Raw genomic sequence first — 23,410 nt, 5'->3', positions numbered from 1 at the left:
TAAGTGTTATTTATATGTAGTCTTGAAGACTTCTATCCATATTGACATATTCTAAAACATTGTAGCCATTGTGCTTTGGTTTGTAATCCGCAGCCTAGATAGATATGCCATCATTATGTTCTATTTCAGTTACTCATTATGACTAGCTAATCTTGTTCTATGTGGTCTTTGGTCTAAAGTAACCTGATCCATGACAATTTTGGATATTTACTATTATAGTTTAAACGAAAGGGCTATACGGTTACGTCTATTTATATATACTGTGTATGGAAAGTATTCAGACCCCTTTAAATTTTTCCCTCTTTGTTTCATTGCATCCATTTGGTAAATTCAAAAAAGTTCATTTTTTTTTCTCATTATTGTACACTCTGCACCCCATCTTGACTGAAAAAAAGCAGAAATGTAGAAATTTTTGCAAATTTATTAAAAAAAGAAAAAATGAACTGTCACATGGTAATAAGAATTCAGACCCTTTGATCAGACACTCATATTTATGTCACATGCTGTCCATTTCCTTGTGATCCTCCTTGAGGTGGTTCTACTCCTTCATTGGAGTCCAGCTGTTTAATTAAACTGATAGGACTTGGTTTGGAAAGGCACACACCTGTCTATATAAGACCTCACAGCTCACAAGTGCATGTCAGACCAAACGTGAATCATGAGGTCAAAGGAACTGGCCAAGGAGCTCAGAGACAGAATTGTGGCAAGGCACAGATCTGGCCAAGGTTAAAAAGGAATTTCTGCAGTACTCAAGGTTCCTAAGAGCACAGTGGCCGCCATAATCCTTAAATGGAAGATGTTTGGGACCACCAGAAGTTTTCCTAGACCTGGTCATCCAGGCAAAGTGAGCAGTCTTGGGAGAACAGCCCCAAGATCACTGTGGCTGAGCTCCAGAGATGTAGTAGGGAGATGGGAGAAAGTTCCACAAAGTCAACTGCAGTCCTCCACCAGTCAGGCCTTTATGTCAGAGTGGCCCGACGGAAGCCTCTCCTCAGTGTAAAACATATGAAAGCCAGCATAGAGTTTGCTAAAAAACACATGAAGAACTTCCAGTCTATGAGAAATAAGATTCTCTGGTCTGATGATATGAAGATAGACCTTTTTGGTGATAATTGTAAGCGGTATGTGTGGAGAAAACCAGGCACTGCTCATCACCTTCCCAACAGTGAAACATGGTGGTGGAAGCATCATGCTATGGTGGTGTTTTTCAGCTGCAGGGGCAGGATGACTGGTTGCCATTGAAGGAAAAAAGTACAGAGATATCCTGGATGAAAACCTCTTCCAGAGTGCTCTGGACCTCAGACTTGGCCAAAGGTTTACCTTCCAACAAGACAATGACGCTAAACACACAGCTAAAATAACAAAGGCGTGGCTTCAGAACAACTCTGTGACCAATTTTGACTTGCCCAGCCAGAGCCCTGACCTAAACCCAATTGAGCATCTCTGGAGAGACCTTAAAATGGCTGTCCACCAATGTTCACCATCCAATCTGAAGGAACTGGAGAGGATCTGCAAGAAAGAATGGCAGAGGGTACCCAAATCCAGGGGTGAAAAAAACTTGTGGCATCATTCCCAAGAAGACTCATGGCTGTACTAGCTCAAAAGGGGTTCTTCTACTTAATACTGAGTGAAGGGTCTGAATACTTATGACCATGTGATTGTCACAGGGCAGTTGCAGGGAAACAGGAGACGTGGAACCAGGGCCCCTGAACTACCCCTTAGACTAAGGGGGTGCCCTGACTTCCTTAACTTGGGGGTACACTTAAAGGTACCCCCTCCTCCCCAGGGGGTGAGACAGGGAATAAAGTAAACTGCACCAAAAACCAGGGAAAGGGTATTACAGACACCTCGGGGTTAAATAAACTGAAAGGCAAGACAGCTTGCTCTGCGGCAATGCTCAAGGATAGCAGAGTTAGCTACTTGAAAACAGTAGACAACTGAAGATCCACAGAACTCTGTCAGCTTCTGAACTCCAGCTTGGTTGGTCTCCAAAGAGAAACAAAATCACCAACAGTTAGTTGGTGTACCAGGTGAGCTTATGTAGGAAGGTGGGAGTGGTTTCCACCTGCATAGATAATTAATCACAATGCAGTAACACCAGCGGCTACCGGGGGAAAAACTCACTAGAAGACAAACTAATGATGCAGTAACACCAGCGGCCACCGGGGGGCAAAAACTAATATTAACCCCCGATGGCCTGAAAGGAAAAAAGTTTTAATATGAGAGCTCGGATCTGCCACAGATCCAAAAATGGATTGTGACAGAAATATTTCAGTGTTTCTTTTTTAATAAATTTGCAAAAATTTCTACATTTCTGTTTATTTTCAGTCAAGATGGGGTGCAGAGTGTACATTAATGAGAAAAAAAGAACTTTTTTGAATTTACCAAATGGCTGCAATGAAACAGAGTGAAAAATTTAATGGCGTCTGACTACTTTCCGTACCCACTGTAAATAGACATTTTGAAACTAATCATTCCCAACTCTTGAAAAACAGTGAGGATGAAAGAAAGGCAGCTACACCTTTATAAGAGAAAAAAAATCCACTGATACATATCAATATGTCTATTGTTAGGACAACTAGTAATCGTAGACACTCTAATGAATACAAATCCTACAAGCGAAAACCGGAGCAAAAAAATTCCATTCCCATATACAAAAAATATATATTTTTATTGGTCACATAAATAAATCACATATATTAAACAGACTCAGAACACAAAGCGTATTCAAAAGCTCATGTGTGAGGGCACACAGAACACTGTAATCGCAGCATGGGCAAAAAACTATACAATCCTCCATAAGAATTAGCACGAAAAGCAGCAACATTCATGCTTTTTTTGGGCACCTACACTGACAGCCACATATGGTTAAGACTTGAGGTTGCTGCAATATCCATATGCAATAACCGTATGCTTGGATAATGGCGGGCTCTGTAACGTCAGATCTTCTGAGCTTGTTCTCAGCAGTTGTTTCACTATACTGTCCTCATACACGTTAGCAGGGTGTGCAATGAGACATGTAGCTAAACCCCATCTTCTTTAAGAAAAAGAGGCTGTAAAATTGTAACCTTCTTTTATTGATTGCAGATGTGGCAGGAAAGGGTGAAACTGTAGAATGCAATAACAGGAGCATTTCAGAATATATAACTGCACAGAGCATAAAATACAGATAGTCTGCAATACACAGTAACATGAGGCAATACATAGGTAACATGAGGTAATACATAGATAACATGAGGTAATACATAGGAACCATGAGGTAATACATAGCTGATGTTTACCTATTTAATACCACAAACGTTATAACTACAGGATTATAACACCTAGATTGTGCTTACCAACTATGCTTAGAGCAGGCTGTTTAAGACGCATGAAGAACACGAATGGTGTAGTTTCTCCTAAGACAAATGGAGGAATAATGGCTGCTGTTCCCCTCACAGTGTCATAAACAACACTATTGTTATGGTTGTGCTAGGATGGGTAGATAAAGCTAGAACAACCCGGAGTGGACCCTCTGGGTCACGGCTCCAGAGCCCCCGCGGACGAGCTGACTAGGTGGAGCCACCCCCTATACAGGGAGTGTTAGGGGCAGGCCCACAAGGGATGAAACCGTGACAGCCGGAGCCAAAGGGGCGACTGGGTAAGCACCAGGGAGACTAGGGTAGTGAGTCAGAGAAGCAACAGAGAGGAAGTAACAGAGAACCCGGAGCCTGAGAGGGTCAAGGACGTGGAGCACTCAGGACTGACGGAGACTGGAGGCTGCAAGAGAAGGAGAGACTGTAACAACGAAGATAAGAAACTAAGATAGAACAGACAAAGAGACCAATAGGCAAGAGGCACTCAGACAGGTTACCAGGGATGGTAGCACAGGGGGAGACTCCAGAGGGGAGACAGAGAAAGGGACACAGCGATAGCGAGGAGGAGAACACAGAAGCTATCAGCGACAGCACAGGCAGAGCAAACAAGGTAGGGATACCGGGCCTGGGAGATGGATGAATGCTGGCCGAATGGACAGCGACACCGCAAAGATACACAGGCATCTTACCTGGGAAGACACTGGGAAGAAATAGACGGTGGGTGCCGCCATGTTGGGGGCGGAGCCACCGCGTCACAGGTTCCAGTCAGAGCGTCGGGCGCAGGCGCACAGGAGCGATGAGGAGGAGGCCAGATGTCAGGTGTGGGGACATGTCGCGGAACAGGGGCGCGCCGGGAGGTGCGCAGGTAAGTCACGGCGCCGGTGGGGGGCGTGACTACTATGATGTAACAGGAACAATCACACAATACATTGCAAATTAAACTAGAATCTATGCATTAAACAGCCAGCAGGTGGTGCTGTTACCTTACAGTCCTCACCTCGACATGCTTAGCATGTCATTCTCCGCAAGGAGAAATGATACTTCTTGGATATCGGTCAGACGCCTCTCTCACAGCCAAACCAGATCTCCCACTTTGCACTGATGAGGGGCAGTACCCCGAAACACAGTGTCTGCAAATGGAGATTCTGGCTTGGCTTTTATCCTAAGTCATGTAACTAGGCTCGTTAAAGGGTCAACATTGACTTTTAGGATTGCTACCTCCAATAGGTGGCACTAGAGTTCTAGTCCTCTTCCTCTCTGAAGAGACAATTTGCATAATTAGCATATTTCCCAGAGGAGCATTGCGGCTTTAAGTCTCCTCACCTCGACATGCTTAGCATGTCATTCTCCGCAAAGAGAAATGATACTTCTTGGATATCGGTCAGACGCCTCTCTCACAGCCAAACCAGATCTCCCACTTTGCACTGATGAGGGGCAGTACTCCGAAACACAGTGTCTGCAAATGGAGATTCTGGCTTGGCTTTTATCCTAAGTCATGTAACTAGGCTCGTTAATTGGTCAACATTGACTTTTAGGATTGCTACCTCCAATAGGTGGCACTAGAGTTCTAGTCCTCTTCCTCTCTGAAGAGACAATTTGTATAATTAGCATATGAAAGGTTAATACACACAAAAATGACTTTCCAGACAGCAATTATATGGCTGGACAGAACACTCCCTGCTTGACGTCAGCCGACGTCACTATTGTGTTTATTGGACAAGAACAGCAGAACGAGTTCCCCTACTGGCCTGAGGAACAATTTGGTCTCGCCTTGTTTTCCTATTTTTACTTACACCTTACGTACGATTCCATCCTTACTTGGGAACGTTTGTGTAATGAGACCTAATGGCCATTCATTTCTTCGAGAATGACAGTCTTTCATTAGTACTATATCGCCAGGCTGGAGGTTAGGCTTGCTGGTTTGCCACTTTCTCCTCTGTTGCAGAGTAGGCAGGTACTGTTCTTTTCCACTTGTCCCAAAAGGCATTGGAGAGACTCTGTCCTTGTCTCCATCAACTCCTGTAACGGTCTTTAACATTAAATTCTCCATGTGGAGAGCAATTAGGGTGGGTCTTCTGCGTAAGCAGCAGAGCTGGGGTGAGAACAGTTGGGTCATCAGGATCACTGGAAATTGGAGTCAATGGTCTGGCATTTCTGATGGCTGACACTTCGGCCATGAATGTTGTCAAGCTTTTGTGCGTCAGTCTTGCAGATCCTTCTTGGAAGAAGATTAAATCGAGGGTACTCTTTGCGACACCTTTCATTCTCTCCCATACACCTCCCATGTGTGAAGAATGTGGTGGGTTAAAGTACAAGTCCAAGTACACCCATGTACACTTAGGTATTTTTCTACGTCCTTCATATCCAAGTTGGAAGACAGTTGCAGTTCTTTTGCTGCTCCGACAAAGTTCGTGCCTCGGTCTGAACAAATATGTTTGACGGGTCCTCTGATGGCAATGAAACGCCAGAGAGCATTTATGAAGCATGAAGTGTCCATAGATTCAATTACCTCTATGTGGACGGCTTTAATGGATAGACAAGTGAACATAATCGCCCATCGTTTCCCATTTGCGTGGCCTCCTCTGGTTTTTCGGACAACCACAGATGTTGTGAGTTCATTTTTCCCTTCACTATTGAGGTCTGATGAACTCCCTCCTCTGGTGAAGGAAGGTAGTGAGGCTGATTATCAGACACCTTGGCAGCTAGATTATGACTGGGTGGCTGGAATTGAGGACTGGATATAAGGCTGCCGATGCCCTTCTTCCTGGCTGGTGATTTTCCTGCTGGATTCTTGGAGACCAGTCTGATTCCTGCATCTCAAAGCTAAGTTTTTCTGCTCTGCTTTGTACTCTTTTGTTTTGTTTTTTGTTTTGCCTTGTTTTTTGGCAGTTCTGCCATCCCCGGCCGGGGGTGAGCTGAATTCCATTTTTGTCTCTGATCTGTTGATCTTTTGCTCTGTCTTCAGAATATACATGAGTGCTGATATAGTCTTTTGAAGCCTAGCGACTTCAGGGCCTGTTTTTCCTATCAGTCGGTTGGCTCATTTTGATAGGGTTTTTGCGGATGGCAGACAGCAGCTTTCCTATCCTGTCCTATGTAGTTAGCTTGGGCCCCATCATTTGCTCAACCTATCTTTCTATCTGTGTTAGTGTTTTCTTCTTGCTTCACCGTCATTATATTTTGGGGGTTGCCTATTGCTTTGGGGTCTGCTCTGGGGCAGTTTAGTTTTTCCCCTTTCTGTCATTAGGCTATCTAGTTCTCCGGCTGTGATTGAGGGGTCTAGGGCACCGTAGGAACCCCCCACGGCTATTGCTAGTTGTTGTGGATAGGTCCAGGGGTCTGCAATCCGATAGCTGCCAACCTCTCTGGTTTTTCTGGACTTAGCTGGTATTTTGATTTTTCCTCCTTCGGTGACTCATCATAACACACAGACCAAGGACCAAACACATCTAGACCGATGTTGGTGAAAGGTGGATCTGTGCTAAATCGGTCATATGGAAGATCTGCCATCTTCGGAATCTGTGACATACCACAACATTTCTTGCAAGTAACACAGTTAAAGATGAATCTGCACACACATCTCTTAGCTCCAACTATCCACAGACCAGATGTTCTTAAGGCTCCCTCTGTGAACATATGACCTTGGTGTTTTGTCCACTCGTGATAATGTTGAAAAAGCAGAGTAGCTATGTGATGTTGTCCAGGAACTATCATGGGATGTTTCTCTGCAGAACCTATTTTTGCCTCTTTAACGCATCCTCCTATTCTTAAGAGACCATCTCCATCCATGACTGGGTCGAGTTTCCTCAGAACACTATCTTTTGGTATTGGTCTTTGATTGGATACACAGACAATTTCTTTGGCATAGTTTTCCTGTTGTACAGCTCGGATAATTATATTCTTTGACTGCTCTAGATCGAGAGCTGTGTGGACATGTTTACAATGATGCCAACCGGTGCAGCTTTCCTTTTTTGTTGGTGAGGTTGTCTTGTACGACTGAGCTATGTGGGTCAGGCAGGCAATGGCACGAACAAGCGAATTCCAAGTAGAGAACCTACTGAATCGCTGGGATCCAAGGTGGCGTTTCAAAGTTTCCGTATGTAACGCAGACACTTGAGGGTGAATTGCAATGTCAGCATGTGGATTTATTAGCTCAAACAAGGGCGTTTCTGTCATGTTGGGCAATATTCTATACAAAAACTCAGGGCCTGTAAACCAAATCGTGTCTTTGAGGCGATTGGCAGCAACAAATCTGGTAGCCTGGTCCGCAGGGTTGAGATGTGTAGGCACTAGTGTTGAGCGATACCACCCGATATTGAAAAATATCGGATTGGATTGGATCGGCCGATATGAAAAAAGTATCGGGTATCACCGATTCCGATCCCGGAAGTCCCGTTCAAGTCAATGGAACAGAAATATCGGAATTAAAAAAAACCCTTTCTTTCCTTGTAGTTTAATTCTACATGAAGAAAAACAACTAAGAATAATGTAGAATGTATTGGGGGAGGTGGAGGAGACATTAAAGGCATAGAGGTTTAGCCCAATCAAATGGAATAGCAGGAATACATTTTTTTTTTAAAGATGTTCAGAGTTACAAAGATATTGACTATGTTAACCTTTTGTATATTTTGTTAGATATGTATGTTTCACTACTTCCATGCCCTTCACCTTCTTTTTTACTTCTCCAACACTTTCTCCTTCATCATCCTCAGCAGCAGCATCTTTTTCATCAACTTCTTCTTCACCTTATTAATTTTCTTCTTCTTCACCTTCTTCCTATTATTCTTTTCTTTTACATTCTTCATATTCTTCTTATTCAACTATTATTCTTCTTCATATTCTACTTCTTCATCTTCTTCCTATTCTTCTTCTTCATCATCATATTCTTATGTGTGACAGGCATTCCTGTAGTTGTTATCTATAAAAGTTTGAAGATTACACCTTCCGTTCTGCCTGTCACAAAAGATTTACAACAGGATTTGTCCGCATTCAGTTTGGCCTGCAGCAGCAGGCATTTTCCAGGGGCACCACGAGGAGGAACAGACTCACCCCCATACACTGCTTAGTCTTCTTCTGCTTAGAATTTAGATAATATCTTTTGCTCTGATTTTTAGTCTTATGCTTAATGTTCTTCTGCTTTTGGTCCTTCTGCTTTTTATTCTTCTGCTTCTTCGTCTTATGTCTCTTGTTGTTCTGCATCTTGGTGGTTGTCTTCATGTTCTTTGTCATCTTGGCCATCTTCTTCAGGGTCATCTTTTTGGTCTTCTTCGGTGTGGTCTTCAGGGTCGTCGTCTTCAGGGTCATCGTCAGGGAGATCCAGAGTGAGAACCAAAAACCATTTCCACAAGCGTGAACTTTGAAAAGTAGCAGAAGGTACAAGAAGGCTGAGGAACTACCGAGAACCAGCTGATGGTACTGGAACCCGGAAGGGCATCAGAAGGAACAAGAGACAATGGCACAACCGTGGACCAGCTGATGGTGCTGGAACATGGTTACTAAGCAGGAGGTACCTTTGCTACAAAGCACTACCATGGACCAGCAGACGTTGCTGGAACTCGGACACCAAGAAGGAGGCACCTGGGCCAAAGGCACTGCTGAGAACCAGCTGACGGTGCTGGAACCCGGATGGGTAGCAGAAGCTACAAGAGTCAATGGAACTACCGAGAACCAGCTGACGGTGCTGGTACCCAGAGTGGCAGCAGAAGGAACAAAAGCCAATGGCACAACCGTGGACCAGCTGACAGTGCTGGAACACGGTTACTAAGCAGGAGGTACCTGTGCTACAAAGCACTACCAAGGACCAGCAGACGTTGCTGGAACTCGGATACCGAGAAGGAGGCACCTAGGCCAAAGGCACTGCCGAGAACCAGCTGACGGTGCTGGAACCCGGATGGGTAGCAGAAGCTACCCCTGAAAAACAACGTTGCAAGGCCGCAAGCCGGCCGCAGTTACCGAAACCCACAGTCCTACAGGGGGTGCTTGTCCTATTGGCACTACGGAACCAGCCTTTATTACCAGAACCCGCAGCCCACATAGGAAGCACCTAAACTGCAGGCACCATAGACTAGACTAACCTGACCGCAACACGACAGGACTATGTATTGGTGGCAAAGTGATGTTGACACTACTCGGAAACAGCAGGCGTGCTGGAACCAGGCTGGGCAGGAGGGAGTACCCATGCCAAAGACACTTCTGAGCAGCAACTGACGATGTTGGAGCCCAGGGTCAATCATGCAGCAGGCTGAGGCCTACTTGGAGCGAGTAGAAAGTAAGATGTAGTGTGATTTTGGAGGCAGCAGGAGACTTTGTCGTCCACACAGCAGGGGAGCAGCTGGCGTTACTGAACCCCACTAACACTGGGGCATGTGTTTTTCTCTGAGCAGACTGCACTTCCGAGCACCAACTGGCTGTGTTGAAGCCCAGGATCAATCATGGAGCAGGCTGAGGCCTACTTGAAGCAAGTTTTATATCTGTTGTACACTACTACTGATTGTAACCGTGCTCCACTTAAACCTCTGGCTCCACTGTCTCTAGTATTTCCCCCGGCCTCCAACCCCGCCAGTTGCTGCTCAGAAGTGGCGTCTGCACAATCCACACTTTTTCCTGGGTTACAGGGGCTCAGTCACGTCAGTTGATCCCCTGATGTGTGTCCGGCAAGGTCTCCTGCTCTGTCCACATTCCCACTACTAGTAATGGGATAAAGGACTGTTGCCTGGTAAAACTGGGGGATGCTGACTCAGTGGTGCCAGCAGCAGGCACAGAATCCCAACGTCCTCTCCCTGCAGAATCCCCACGTCCTCTCCCTGCTGAAACTCCACGCCCACGTGCCTTTCTTCATCTTGGTAGACTGATAAAGATAGGCAGAAAAGTACAAAGGGGGGCTAAGTGTTCTTATTCCTGAACAGCTGGTAACAGGTATAAGAAACACTAATTTTATGAAGTGTGTGTGTGGACTACACTTTAATAGGAGCTAATGTGGCCTACACAACTGTGAAATGGAATGTTTGGTGAACTTTATTTTGTTTTTTTTTTAGAAAAAAAAATAAAAGGATGTGACCAAAAATTTGAAAGCGATAGTATCACTAACTTTTTGGAGCTATTACAATGCAGGAAGGTAACCTACAATGCAAAAGAAGAGGATCCAAAAAATAGGGTAATACTAATCTGGCTGCAGATGAAGGGCACAAGCCAGAAAAAAGGCTCCTCTATCTACTCCTATTTAGTGTTTGCAACCAACCAATGTAGATGGATACGGATGGATGCACACTAATAGGAGAATAAAAAATGAGCTGCAATAAAAGAAAAATATGTGTGAGGCAGTGACGCATGCTGAGCGGCCTATAACCAGACGTAGCTAAAGGACACACTACTCAGCGTGAGCTGCACTCACACACAGTCAGAGACCTCTCAGACAGCCGTGAACAGTGCAGCAAACTGGACACTAGCACTGAAAGGCTGCAGAGAGGCTCCGCTGTCTACTCCTATAGTGTTTGCAGCCACTGTATATGGATACGGATGGATGCACACTAATAGGAGAATAAAAAATGAGCTGCAATAAAAGAAAAATATGTGTGAGGCAGTGACGCACACTGAGTGGCCTACAACCAGACGTAGCTAAAGGACACACTACTCAGCGTGAGCTGCACTCACACACAGTCAGAGACCTCTCAGACAGCCGTGAACAGTGCAGCAAACTGGGCACTAGCACTGAAAGGCTGCAGAGAGGCTCCGCTGTCTACTCCTATAGTGTTTGCAACCAACGTATATGGATACGGATGGATGCACAGTGCACACTAATAGGAGAATGAAAAATGAGCAGCAAAAAATGAAAAATATGTATGAGGCAGTGACAGGCTGCATTCCTTGCTCCATCATCTCTAGGAACAGTCTATCTTCAAATGACATTGCTATACGATTATCTTCTTTGGTCTTGAGGAAGACCGTACACCCAAGGTGATCTTGGTCGCAATTCTGAATGCAATCATCATTGGCACGACTTGATAAGATACTTGGTGCTGAAGTGCTGTGTAGCAACTCCTTTATGAAGTAGCGATTTTCACATGGTTGAAGGAGAGATGGACGTCCATTCTCGAGAGTACTGGTAAACATGTTGTTAACCACTGTCGGTTTGTGTGCACCTCCTAAACAGACCTCTCCTACAATGACCCACCCAAGGTCGAGTCTCTGAGCATATGGAGCATTGTGTGAGCCATTGATCTGTTGTCTAACCTTGTGAACGTGTAGAATATCTCTCCCTAGGAGCAAGATTATTTGAGCCTCTGGGTCGAGGTTGGGAATCAGGCGTTATACGCTTCAGATGAGAATGATACGATGCCACTTCAGGCGTTGGTGTCTCTGACCTGTTGTCAGGAATCTGGTTACATTCCAATATGGTTGGTAAGGGCAGACACATTTGGCCATCTATAGACTCGACTATGTAGCCTGTTGCTCTTCTACCAGCTGTCTCTACTATACCGCCACAAGTTTTCAAAGAGTAGGGGGCACTGGGTCCTCTGACGTTAAAGCTATCAAAGAAGGCAGACTTGGCTAATGACCTGTTACTCTGATCATCTAAAATTGCGTATACTTTGATGGCCTTGTCCTTTTCATCTGCTGGGTAAACTCTCACTAGGGAAATTTTAGAGCAGGACTTGCCTCCTATGAGATTTCCACAAACTTCTGTACACTTAGAAGTAATGGCTGGAGTGTCAGTATTTGAGTCCTTCAGCTCCCCCCTATGCTCTTGGGGCAAAGCATCCGATGGTGGTCCAGGGTGTAGAACTGAGTTATGTTCGGTGCTGTCACATTCGGTACAACTTGCACTAACCTCACAGTCCCTGGCGAAGTGGGATGTTGAAGAGCAGCATTTGTAGCAGATGCGGTTCTCCTTAAGGAAGGCCTTCCTTTCTTCCAATGACTTTTCTCTGAAAGCTCTGCACTTAAGTAAGGAATGTGGCTTCTTGTGTAAGGGACACTGCCTGCTTGGGTCCTTGGATTTGTCTTCTCCTTGACCGGAGCTGAACTCTTTGCGAACTGAACCTGTGGAAGAAATGTTAGTTTTGTGGACCTCTACAGTTGTTCTTCGAGGTTTACTAACAGAGTTATTGGCACATGACAGCATGAAAACAAAGCTAGGATCATTTCTAATTTTTGCTTGTTCTGAGACAAAATCTACAAACATATTGAATGGAGGAAATGGTACATTGTAAGTCTGTTTATACCTAGAACCATATGTAACCCATTTGTCTTGCAGGTTATATAGGAGTTTTTGAACTATGGGGTTCACACCTCTAGCAGTGTCGAGATATGTCAACCCCACAAGATCTCCTTCCGCTTTTGCTACACACAACTCCATTAACAAGTCCGTTAATTCTCTGAGCTTTGCACAATCCTTGTTCGCTATTCTAGGATAGTCCTCTATTCTTTTAAACAAGGCACTTTTAACCTCTACTGAGCCATAGCATTCATCAAGTCTATTCCAAATTCTTTTGAGGCCGACATCTGGATAATTTACATTAATGTCTCTGATTCTCTTTTCGTGTTCGGCAGACTCAGTTCCTAGCTATTTTACCAAGAGATCCACTTCTTCACTACATGATAGACCTATGTCTCTTATGGTATTTTTGAAGGAGGCTCACCAAGTCCTGTAGTTTTCAGCGCGATCGCTGAACTTTACAAGTCCCTTAGTGACCAACTCATGTCGAGCAAGGAACTTGGCAAAGTCCATCGTGGCTTGATTGGCACTGATGCCAGCTGATGGAGTATTGTCAGAGTACATGTGTGCTGTGCGATCATACCCGTTAGATGTCTCTGGTTTGGTCCAACTGCTGTAGTACCTTTCTGAAGCGAATGGATTATGTTTAAGCCGGGACAGATTCCGGATCTTCTGTTCTGGAGAAAGATTATTGTAGTCAGTATCATCCCAATGTGTATTTCCTTGCTTTTGGTAGGGAGACTGATAGTTGGCTTTCTGGGGGTCCGAATTATCTGGTTGGCTTGACTTGTTGACAAAATGCTCTGTCTTCGCCTGTGGGTCTGGATCGTCATTTGATTTGGAATGCTGATGGACGTACTCTGCAGTATGCTGCAATGGATCATGAGTAACTTGCTGTAGGCCTAGCACACTGCTGCATCTGCTGTGCTCATCGTCAGAATATACGGCAGCTTCTAAGGCTTCTGCTTCTGCTATGGCAGCTGCTGTTTCTGTTTCAATAGCAAGTTTCTGTAATGTTGCTTCAAGGCGTGCTTTCTCTTCATCCAGGCATGCTTGTTGGCGTGCTTTCTCTGCATCCAGGCATGCTTGTTGGCGTGCTTTTTCTGCATCCGGTGATGCTTTTTCCGCATCCAGGCATGCTTGTTGGCATGCTTTTTCTGCATACAGGGATGATCACTTTAGTTTCAATTCTATCTCTTGCTCAGCAAAGGTGTTTCTTGCTTTTGCCGCTTCAGCTTTTGCGTTGGCAATAGCGGCGGCATTGCTGATGGATGATGTCTTGGAGGAACCAACTCGTGATCTCGTCTTGAAAGAGGATGCTCGTCCTTGAGACATGATTCAACAGTTAGGCGACCACTGTGATATCCCTTTGTCGGCTCTGGGTGGATAATGGCGGGCTCCGTATGGTCCGATTATTTGGTCCGATCGTTAGGAGGTTGCTGCAATATCCATATGCAATAACCGTATGCTTGGATAATGGCGGGCTCTGTAACGTCAGATCTTCTGAGCTTGTTCTCAGCAGTTGTTTCACTATACTGTCCTCATACACGTTAGCAGGGTGTGCTATGAGACATGTAGCTAAACCCCCTGTCTTCTTTAAGAAAAAGAGGCTGTAAAATTGTAACCTTCTTTTATTGATTGCAGATGTGATAGGAAAGGGTGAAACTATAGAATGCAATAACAGGAGCATTTCAGAATATATAACTGCACAGAGCATAAAATACAGATAGTCTGCAATACACAGGTACCATGAGGTAATACACTCATGGCCAAAAGTTTAGAGAATGACACAAATATTATATTTTCACATGATCTGCTGGCCTCTGGTTTTTATGTGTGTTTGTCAGATGTTTTTATCTCATACAGAAATATAATTGCAATCATATTATGAGTAACAAAAGGTTATATTGACAGAATGAGTTAATGCAGCAAGTCAATATTTGCAGTGTTGACCCTTCTTCTTCAGGACCTCAGCAATTCTCCCTGGCATGCTCTCAATCAACTTCTGGATCAAATCCTGACTGATAGCAGTCCATTCTTGCAAAATCAATGCTTTTATTTTGTCTGAATTTGAAGGTTTTTGTTTGGCCACCCGTCTCTTGATGATTGACCACAAGTTCTCAATGGGATTAAGATCTGGGGAGTTTCCAGGCCATGGTCCCAAAATCTCTATGTTTTGTTCCCTGAGCCATTTAGTTATCACCTTTGCTTTATGGCAAGGTGCACCATCATGTTGAAAAGGCATTGTTGATCGCCAAACTGCTCTTGGACGGTTGGGAGAAGTTGCTCTTGGAGGACATTCTGGTACCATTCTTTATTCATGGCTGTGTTTTTAGGCAAGACTGAGAGAGAGCCCATTCCCTTGGCTGAGAAGCCACCCCACACATGAATGGTTTCAGGATGCTTGACAGTTGGCATGAGACAAGACTGGTGGTAGCGCTCACCTGGTCTTCTCCGAATAAGCCGTTTGCCAGATGTCCCAAACAATCGAAAAGGGGATTCATCGGAGAAAATGACTTTACCCCTGTCCTCAGCAGTCCACTCCCTGTACCTCTTGCAGAATATCAGTCTGTCCATGATGTTTTTTCTGGAGAGAAGTGACTTCTTTGCTGCCCTCCTTGAGACCAGGCCTTGCTCCAAGAGTCTCCGCCTCACAGTGCGTGCAGATGCAATCACACCTGCCTGCTGCCATTCCTGAGCAAGCTCTGCACTGCTGGTAGCCCGATCCCGCAGCTGAAACACTTTTAAGAGACGGTCCTGGTGCTTGCTGGTCTTTCTTGGGTGCCCTGGAGCCTTTTTGGCAACAAGGGAACCTCTCTCCTTGAAGTTCTTGATGATGCGATAGATTGTTGACTGAGGTGCAATCTTTCTAGCTGCGATACTCTTTCCTGTTAGGCCATTTTTGTGCAGTGCAATGATGACTGCACGTGTTTCTTTAGAGATAACCATGGTTAACAGAAGAGAAACAATGATGCCAAGCACCAGCCTCCTTTTAAAGTGTCCAGTGGTGTCATTCTTACTTAGTCATGACAGATTGATCTCCAGCCCTGTCCTCATCAACACCCACACCTGTGTTAATGGAGCAATCACTGAAACTTTGTTAGCTGGTCCTTTTAAGGCAGGGCTGCAATGATGTTGAAATGTGCTTTGGGGGATAAAGTTAATTTTCCAGGCAAATATTGACTTTGCAAGTAATTGCTGTTAAGCTGATCACTCTTTATAACATTCTGGAGTATATGCAAATTGCCATTAGAAAAAGTGAAGCAGTAGACTTTGTAAAAATTAATATTTGTGTCATTCTCTAAACTTTTGGCCATGACTGTACATAGGCTCCTGTTATGAATGAGTCACCGAAGGAGGAAAAAACAAAAATACAAGCTAAGTACAGAAAACCGGAGAGGTTGGTAGCTATCGGATTGCAGACCCCTGATCCTATTCACACAACTAACAGTAGCCGTGGGGGGTTCCTACGGTGCCCTAGACCCCTCGTTCACAGCCGGAGAACTAAATAAGCCTAAAGAAAGAAAGGGGAAATCTAAACTGCCCCAGACCCCAAAGCAATAGACAGCCCCCAACATGTATTGTCGGTGAAAAGCAGATGAAAACACAAACACAGACAGAAAGACAGGTTGAGCAAACGATGGGGCCCAACTAACTAAATAGGAAAGGACAGAAAAGATGCTGGCTGCAATCCGCAAAAATTCTGCCAAAATAATGTCCAACACGTCTGATAGAAAAAAGGCCCTGAAGTCAATAGACTTCAAAATCACTATATCAGCACTCAGGTATATTCTGAAGACTGAGCAAAAGGTCAACTTGACCAGAGACAAAAATGGAGCTCAGCCTGTACCAACAAGGGCAGGCAGAACACAAACACTAAGTAAACAGACAATATCTCATGGAAAAATAAGAGAGCAAAAACTTAGCTTTCAGAAGACAGGTACTGAACTGGTTTGCAAGAGCTCAGAGCAGAAAGGATCACCAGCACCCCTGTAGGGCGTCGGCTGCCTTATATCCACTCAGTGATTCCGGGTGTCCAATCAGGCTCCACCTGTTCAGATGACAGGTTCTTCCCAACCCAATCAATTTCACTACCTCTCTTCACCAGCAGAGGGAGTTCATCAGACATCAACGGTGAAGGGGAAAATGAACTCACAACAGGCTCCATGAGGTAATACATAGGTACCATGAGGTAAAACATAGGTACCATGAGGTAATACATAGGTAACATGAGGTAACACATAAGTACCATGAGGTAATACATAGCTGATGATTACCTATTTAATACAACAAACGTTATAAACACAGAATTATAACACCTAGATAGTGCTTACCAACTATGCTTAGAGCAGGCTGTTTAAGAAGCATGAAGAACACGAATGGTGTAGTTTCTCCTAAGACAAATGGAGGAATAATGGCTGCTGTTCCCCTCACAGTGTCATAAACAAGACTATAATGCAACAGGAACAATCCCACAATACATTGCAAATTAAACTAGAATCTATGCATTAAACGGCCAGCAGGTGGTGCTGTTACCTTACAGTATGAAATATATGAAGGATTAATACACACAAAAATGACTTTCTAGACAGCAATTATATGGCTGGACAGAACACATCTCCTTCCCTTTGACTCCCTATGGTTACCTTACCTAATGAATGTTTGAGATTTATTATTTAAGAGTCGTGGAGACTGTTTTGCTACTATGCCTGCACTTTATATGCACTTGGCACTTTTCTTAACCCCCTCTTTTGGTGTAGACACATATTGCTGCTTTTTGTGCGAATTCTTATGGATGATTGTATAGTTTTTTGCCCATGTTGCGATTACAGTGTTCTGTGTGCCCTCACACCTGAGTTTTGAAAACGCTTTGTGTTCTATGAGTCTGTTTAATATATGTGATTTATTTATGTGACCAATAAAAATATATATTTTTTGTATATTGGAATGGACTTTTTTGCTCCGGTTTTCGCTTGTAGGATTTACCTTTATAAGAGCCAATCTAATTCCATCCTTAAATTTGTAAAAGACTCTACAAATTTAACATCTGCAAGTTTGAGCATTGCTCACTCCATAGCTCAGCATGGAAAAGCACTCAGTGAGGGAGAATGTATTAAAGAAACTCTCCTAAGATGTGCACCAGTTCTATTTCACGATGTGCAGAATAAAGATGCAATTATTAAGAGAATATCTGAGTTACCTCTCAGTAAAAACCAACAAAAAACCTACCGACGGATGAACAAAGAAGTCACTAAACAGATAAGTTAAATAATTAATAATTAGTTTTTGGTTTAATAAATACAATTATATATTACAATTATACATTTTTGTTATAAATATTGCAAAATTATGCTTTTTTCTCAAAGTGACAGACCACCCGAGTTATGCTTTTTTTTTTTTTGGTGAATTCTGACACACCAAATTCAAAAGGTTGCCCATCACTGCCCTAGGCTAACAGACAAACAACTCAGGAAGATGCTGGGCAGCTACCTGTTCCAAAACTATGGTTATGTCCAGTAGGCTATAGGTGTACTACAAGTAACCATGTGACTGGCATCGTATAACAGCGCTATCTCTGTGCCGTTATAATACTAAACAGCTAAAGTAATCTCTGTAATCTTTATTATTTTTTACATAGTACTAACATATTCCGCAGCACTTTACAGTTTGCACACATTTCATCACTGTCCCCGATGAGGCTCAGAATCTAAATTCCCTATCAGTATGTCTTTGGAATGTGGAAGGAAACCGGAGTACCCGGAGGAAATCCACGCAAACACGGGGAGAACATACAAAATCCTTGCAAATGTTGTGCTTGGTGGGATTCAAGCCTAGAGACTTTATTCACATTTTAAAAAGTTTCTAAAAGTACTTAGGTCGGGTTCACATTAGCGTTTGAGTCCGCAGTGTGGTGCTGCAGACTTCTTTCCTTAAGCTCCGCCTACTTCCACATGCATCTTGTGTACCTATCTTTAATATTGTGAAAGAAGCCAGAAAATCCAGCGCATAAGCATCAAGGAAATACCTTTATTTGGATCACCATGACTTAGAGCAGAATTAAAAACATCTAAATAGTCTCAGCTATCCGAAAAAAATCATTAAAAACATCTTCATACGCATTTCAGCTAACAAGTAGCCTTAAGGCCCTGTCACACATAGCGACTCACCGGTGATCCCGACAATGATATCAACGTGTCAGGATCGCTGGTGAGCTGTCAAACAGACAGCTTCACCAGCGATCAGCACCAGCGACGCCGAGCACGCGGCATCGCTGTGTACTTTAGTTACCAGCGCGCTGATGCAGGGAGCTGGTAACTAAGGTACACATCGGGTATCCAATGGACATGCGTCACTTAGAAACCCGATGTGTACCTTAGTTACCAACTCCCTGCATCAGCGCGCTGTTAACTAAGGTACACATCGGGTTTCTACTGTAAGTGACGCACGTCCCTTAGATACCGCTTGTCACACGCAGCGATGCGTGCTGGCCAGCGGGAGACCAGCGATCAAAGAAATGTCCAGGGCTTTCCAAGAGCGATCAGCGATACTGGTAGGGGGGCCGGTCACTGATCGCTGTCACACACAGAGATCTCGCTAGCGAGATCGCTATATGTGACGGGGCCCTTAGTCATTGAATCGTGTTCAATGACTAAGGCTACTTGTTAGCTGAAACGTGTATGAAGATGTTTTTAATGATTTTTTTCAGATAGCTGTGACTATTTAGATGTTTTAATTCTGCTGTACTCACCGTGATCCAAATAAAGGTATTTCCTTGACGCTTATGCGCTGGATTTTCTGGCTTCTTTCACTTTTCTCCAGTGCACCTGGAGTTCTCGTACGCTACTTCATCCAGGTGAGCTGATTTTATTTGCTTCATTATCTTTAACATTGGGTACGCAGTGACATGCATTGTATGCGGATGCGTCCGCGTGCGGCGTTTTGAAGTGCCTTGCGAACGCAACATGTTGCATTTTCTTGCATTCGGCAGGCACGTCAAAACGCCACACGCGGACGCATCCGCATAAAACGCATGTCCCTGTGTACCCAATGTTAAAGGTAGGTGTGCAGGACGCATGCGGAAGTAGGCGGAGCCATGCGGAAGTAGGCGGAGCTATAAGGATATGGAAACAAGTCCACAGCACCACGCTGCGGGCTCAAACGGTAATGTGAACCTAGCATTGCAAAGTTAATTGCTGGCATCAGAAATAAAAAAAAAATGTGACAAGAGCAGTGATATGTTTGAATACTAAAATCCAGCTGTTCATCTAACTGAAAAATAGAATATTATTTTTCAACAGTCACAACATCTCCATCAGTGACAGGTTTACAGATCACATCATAGACAACAGATGAGGACAAGACAACTTTCTTTTTCCTCTTTTCTGCATAATGACGTCAACACCTATAACAAAGTATTCCATAGCTGAAGAAAAAGACATGGACTGCACATCCAAAATTCATACATTGATTTATTGTAAGCAAACATACAAAACAAAATACTAGGCTCTTAATTTAACATTCTGATCAGACTGAAAGAAGTTACTGCCATGTCAGGGCGAAACTCTCAGTGGGTTCCTGACCTCAAAGGTGCAGCATACTAAGACAACAGTCTCTAAAGCAATATCACAGTAGTAGGGGAAGCGACCTATCCATCCATGCTGCATGGCATAGTCCCCATGGCTCCAAGCTACAACACCCGACACACAGCACAACAACAATGGCCACCATACACCAAGTGGAAAGAGCTGAAACATTCACCTTTCCATGGTACCATGTCACTCCACTCCACAGGCCCAGCACGACAGCAACAATGACCACAAGACTGTACCTACATCAAGTGAAAGGGCCTGGAGGCTGGGCTTAGAGGCTTTGCTTTGCAGCATGGGTGCTGTGGTGCACCTGGTATCTTCTCTTGCTGGTAAACCATTGCTTCAGTGGTGGTCACCAATGGTGCCACACCCTAAAGGTTAGTGACCTACTTAGAGGTTAGTTGTGAAGTAGCAGTGTGCACCATACATTCTGATCAGAATGTTGAACTAAGAACCTCATGTTCAGTTTTGTAAGTTTTTGCAATGCTGCAATGGATCAAAGTACTGTATGAGCTTTGCATGTACAGTATGTGTTTTTTTTCTACAGCTATGACATATAACAGAGTATGCCTACATTCCTGTCCCATACAAGTCAATTGCTGTTCATTATTCAGAGCAACACCTGAAGCATGATTAAAAAAAAAATCTTCATGTAAACATTACAATCTTCTAGACAATCGCCCTTACCCCATTGATTTAGGTGAATTCCATCATTGGTTTAAATATTGTACTCCATTGCAATGTTAGCCCAGTACTTTCTCAATGCTGTGCAAGATCCTAGTCTGGCATTTAGCAGTCTCAGTACCTTTTCAAATTTGGTGTGCACTCGACACTGTTAGCATTCCGAAAAACACAACATTTGAGGATCCTCCTTTGATTTCTTACCTGTTCTCCTATACTGAGCCTTTAGGATCCCTTTCCTACAAATTTATTGTATTACTTTAAATACAGAACAATTCAGTTGGGTTAGGACTGGTCTTACCTTTTAATCCCCACAGGTCACCACCAGATGATTGGGCTGAAGAAGGGAGGGCATCCGGTGACAGATTACTCATCAATCATAATTGGGATTACCGTATATATTTCCCAATTATCACTACCTTGTAGCATGCGTCAGCTGTGTAATTTTTATGCGACAGCCAAATAACGATCCAAGACCTAATGGGAAAAGAATAGTTCCAGACCAAGTCTACTCAATGTTGTGTATTATCTCTTTTAGGACCACATAGGCATTTACCTTAATTACAAGATTGCATGAACATCACATCCAATATAGATTTCAGGACAATAGTCAGGTTACAATTTACTCACTATATTCTGTTCCTCTATCCACCAAGCTGGTGAAATTCTAGGTCTCCCCTGAAGGTTAACCCTTCAGCCATTTCTCGGGACACAAGTCCTCTCCGTTCGGTAGTTAAAGTCTAGATGTATATTCTCATTTTCCCAGACAGAAGTCCCTTTTACCAGATGTAGTCAGCTCAAGAGTTTTGTAGACTTTCCTCCGAGTGGCATTGCTCATCTGATCTGTTCTTCTGATCTCAAAAATGAGCTTCCAGAGTTGAAAATGCTCACTTGAAACAGGAACTGTTCCTTCAACCATGCACACAAATGACACGAGACACAGAATTAACCCATTAACCTAGCAAAGCGAAACACTTGTCTGTGCAACCATGCCTGGTACTGCAGCTTCCATGATTGAATGGATAGTGTAATCAAAGTGTCCCTTCATTTTGTTGATTGGGATTTCCCCACAAATCATACATTGGGGCATTTACTAAGGATAGGCCAATATTGTTAGTTCTGGAAACCCCTCATAGTTAAAACATGATAAATGAAGATCCTCATAGTAGAACAGTCCAAGGATTCATAGTACTATTTAACGATGTCCAAGAATAAGAAGTTAGAATTTACATATTAGGATCACAGGTTAGTGAAATAGCAGTCTTAACTTTCAATTGATCATCATTATCTAGATTTTCTAACTTGCTTGTTAGTAGATATTTTCTAGAATATTTTAAAAAAGGCTACAGTTTTCTGTTCACAAAGTCTACTGTTTGAAAACAAGATTCCAAAATTCTTCAGATGTAAAATTTGTGTTCCTGTCGACAAGAAGTCTCAGTGCTTTAGCTTCTCTTTTAGACTGCTCAAAGCTCGGTCTCCACAGTTCTCTCATACTGGTCTTCAAAGAACGTTCAGGAATGAATGAAAATGGTTTGGGGGCCGGACAAGACAAATGCTTGGAATCAGCTTTCCATTGCTTAGTTTGCAAACCCTAGAAAACAAAATTATCTATTATGAAAGATGAACCAATACTAAGACATTAAAAACATTTTGTTGCATACTTTCAGGCCTCATTCATGCATCCGTGTGCTGTATATGTTTTTCACTGACCCATAGACTTGTTTTGCCCCTTTTCATCAGTGATAACGGAAAAAAAATGGAATGAGTTTTGGACAGATGTGCAGTCTGTCAAAAAGCACTGACATAAAAATAGCACCATAGATTATAATACGTAATAAAAACGGACACAACACGTACGTGAAACATGGATGTGTGACTAAAGCCTTAGACTGTATATGCACAAAGTGGGCATATTAAAAATTGCTGTCTAACATTTATACTCTCTAAACCTCCATAAACACAAATGAAGCAGCCAGATGTGCCATATCTAAAAGTGCATATTGATAGACTAAGGCCGGTTTCACATTAGCGCTTTTTAAGCGCACGCACGGCCGGGGGTAGCTCCGCCCCCGAGCCGGCTCTCTGCCCGGCGTGCCCGCCCCTTGCTTGTAGCGCCGCCTACTAGCGGACAGCGGCGCCTGCGATCGGCGCACCCTATCTTTAGCATAGGGTGCGCAGATCGTGCGCAGGCCGTGCGCTAGTTGCGCTTTGACCTGCGCTGCGCACTTTTGACGGTGCGCCGTGCGCGCCAAAATCCGAAAAGTTTGATTTTGGCGTGCACGGCGCACCGTCAAAAGTGCGCAGCGCAGGTCAAAGCGCAACTAGCGCACGGCCTGCGCACGATCTGCGCACCCTATGCTAAAGATAGGGTGCGCCGATCACAGGCGCCGCTGTCCGCTAGTAGGCGGCGCTACAAGCAAGGGGCGGGCACGCCGGGCAGAGAGCCGGCTCGGGGGCGGAGCTACCCCCGGCCGTGCGTGCGCTTAAAAAGCGCTAATGTGAAACCGGCCTTAGTGTAGCTTTGGCACATATTACATACAGTTTCCTATTTTATGTAAGTTTTTGAGTGC

The 23,410-nt window shown here is 43.9% G+C and overlaps 1 protein-coding gene across 9 annotated transcripts in view; it reads right to left on the bottom strand.

Annotated features, from left to right (window-relative positions):
* Nucleotides 1–23,410, bottom strand: part of FUT10 (fucosyltransferase 10) — a 120,006-nt gene that overhangs the window by 12,868 nt on the left and 83,728 nt on the right. For 5 of the 9 annotated variants that reach the window (XR_012219942.1, XR_012219944.1, XR_012219943.1 and 2 more), the window contains 2 exons: nt 21,471–22,431; nt 21,142–21,317 (listed from right to left, as the gene is read on the bottom strand). Coding sequence is in view for 1 of the 9 variants with exons in the window: in XM_073543363.1 (XP_073399464.1) it covers nt 22,207–22,431 (225 nt within the window). In the remaining 8 variants the exon portion in view is untranslated. Of the gene's footprint in view, nt 1–2,664; nt 3,109–12,183; nt 12,396–21,141; nt 21,318–21,347; nt 22,432–23,410 lie in introns of those variants that run through there. The other 4 variants (XR_012219946.1, XR_012219945.1, XR_012219948.1 and 1 more) reach the window with 4 other exon arrangements.

The sequence above is a fragment of the Dendrobates tinctorius genome, unplaced genomic scaffold (genome assembly GCF_039654945.1).
Source record: "Dendrobates tinctorius isolate UK_male_01 unplaced genomic scaffold, ASM3965494v1 ptg000011l, whole genome shotgun sequence".
NCBI lineage: Eukaryota > Metazoa > Chordata > Amphibia > Anura > Dendrobatidae > Dendrobates > Dendrobates tinctorius.
Note: the sequence above shows the minus strand (reverse complement) of the source record. Positions and strands in the feature narration are given on the sequence as shown.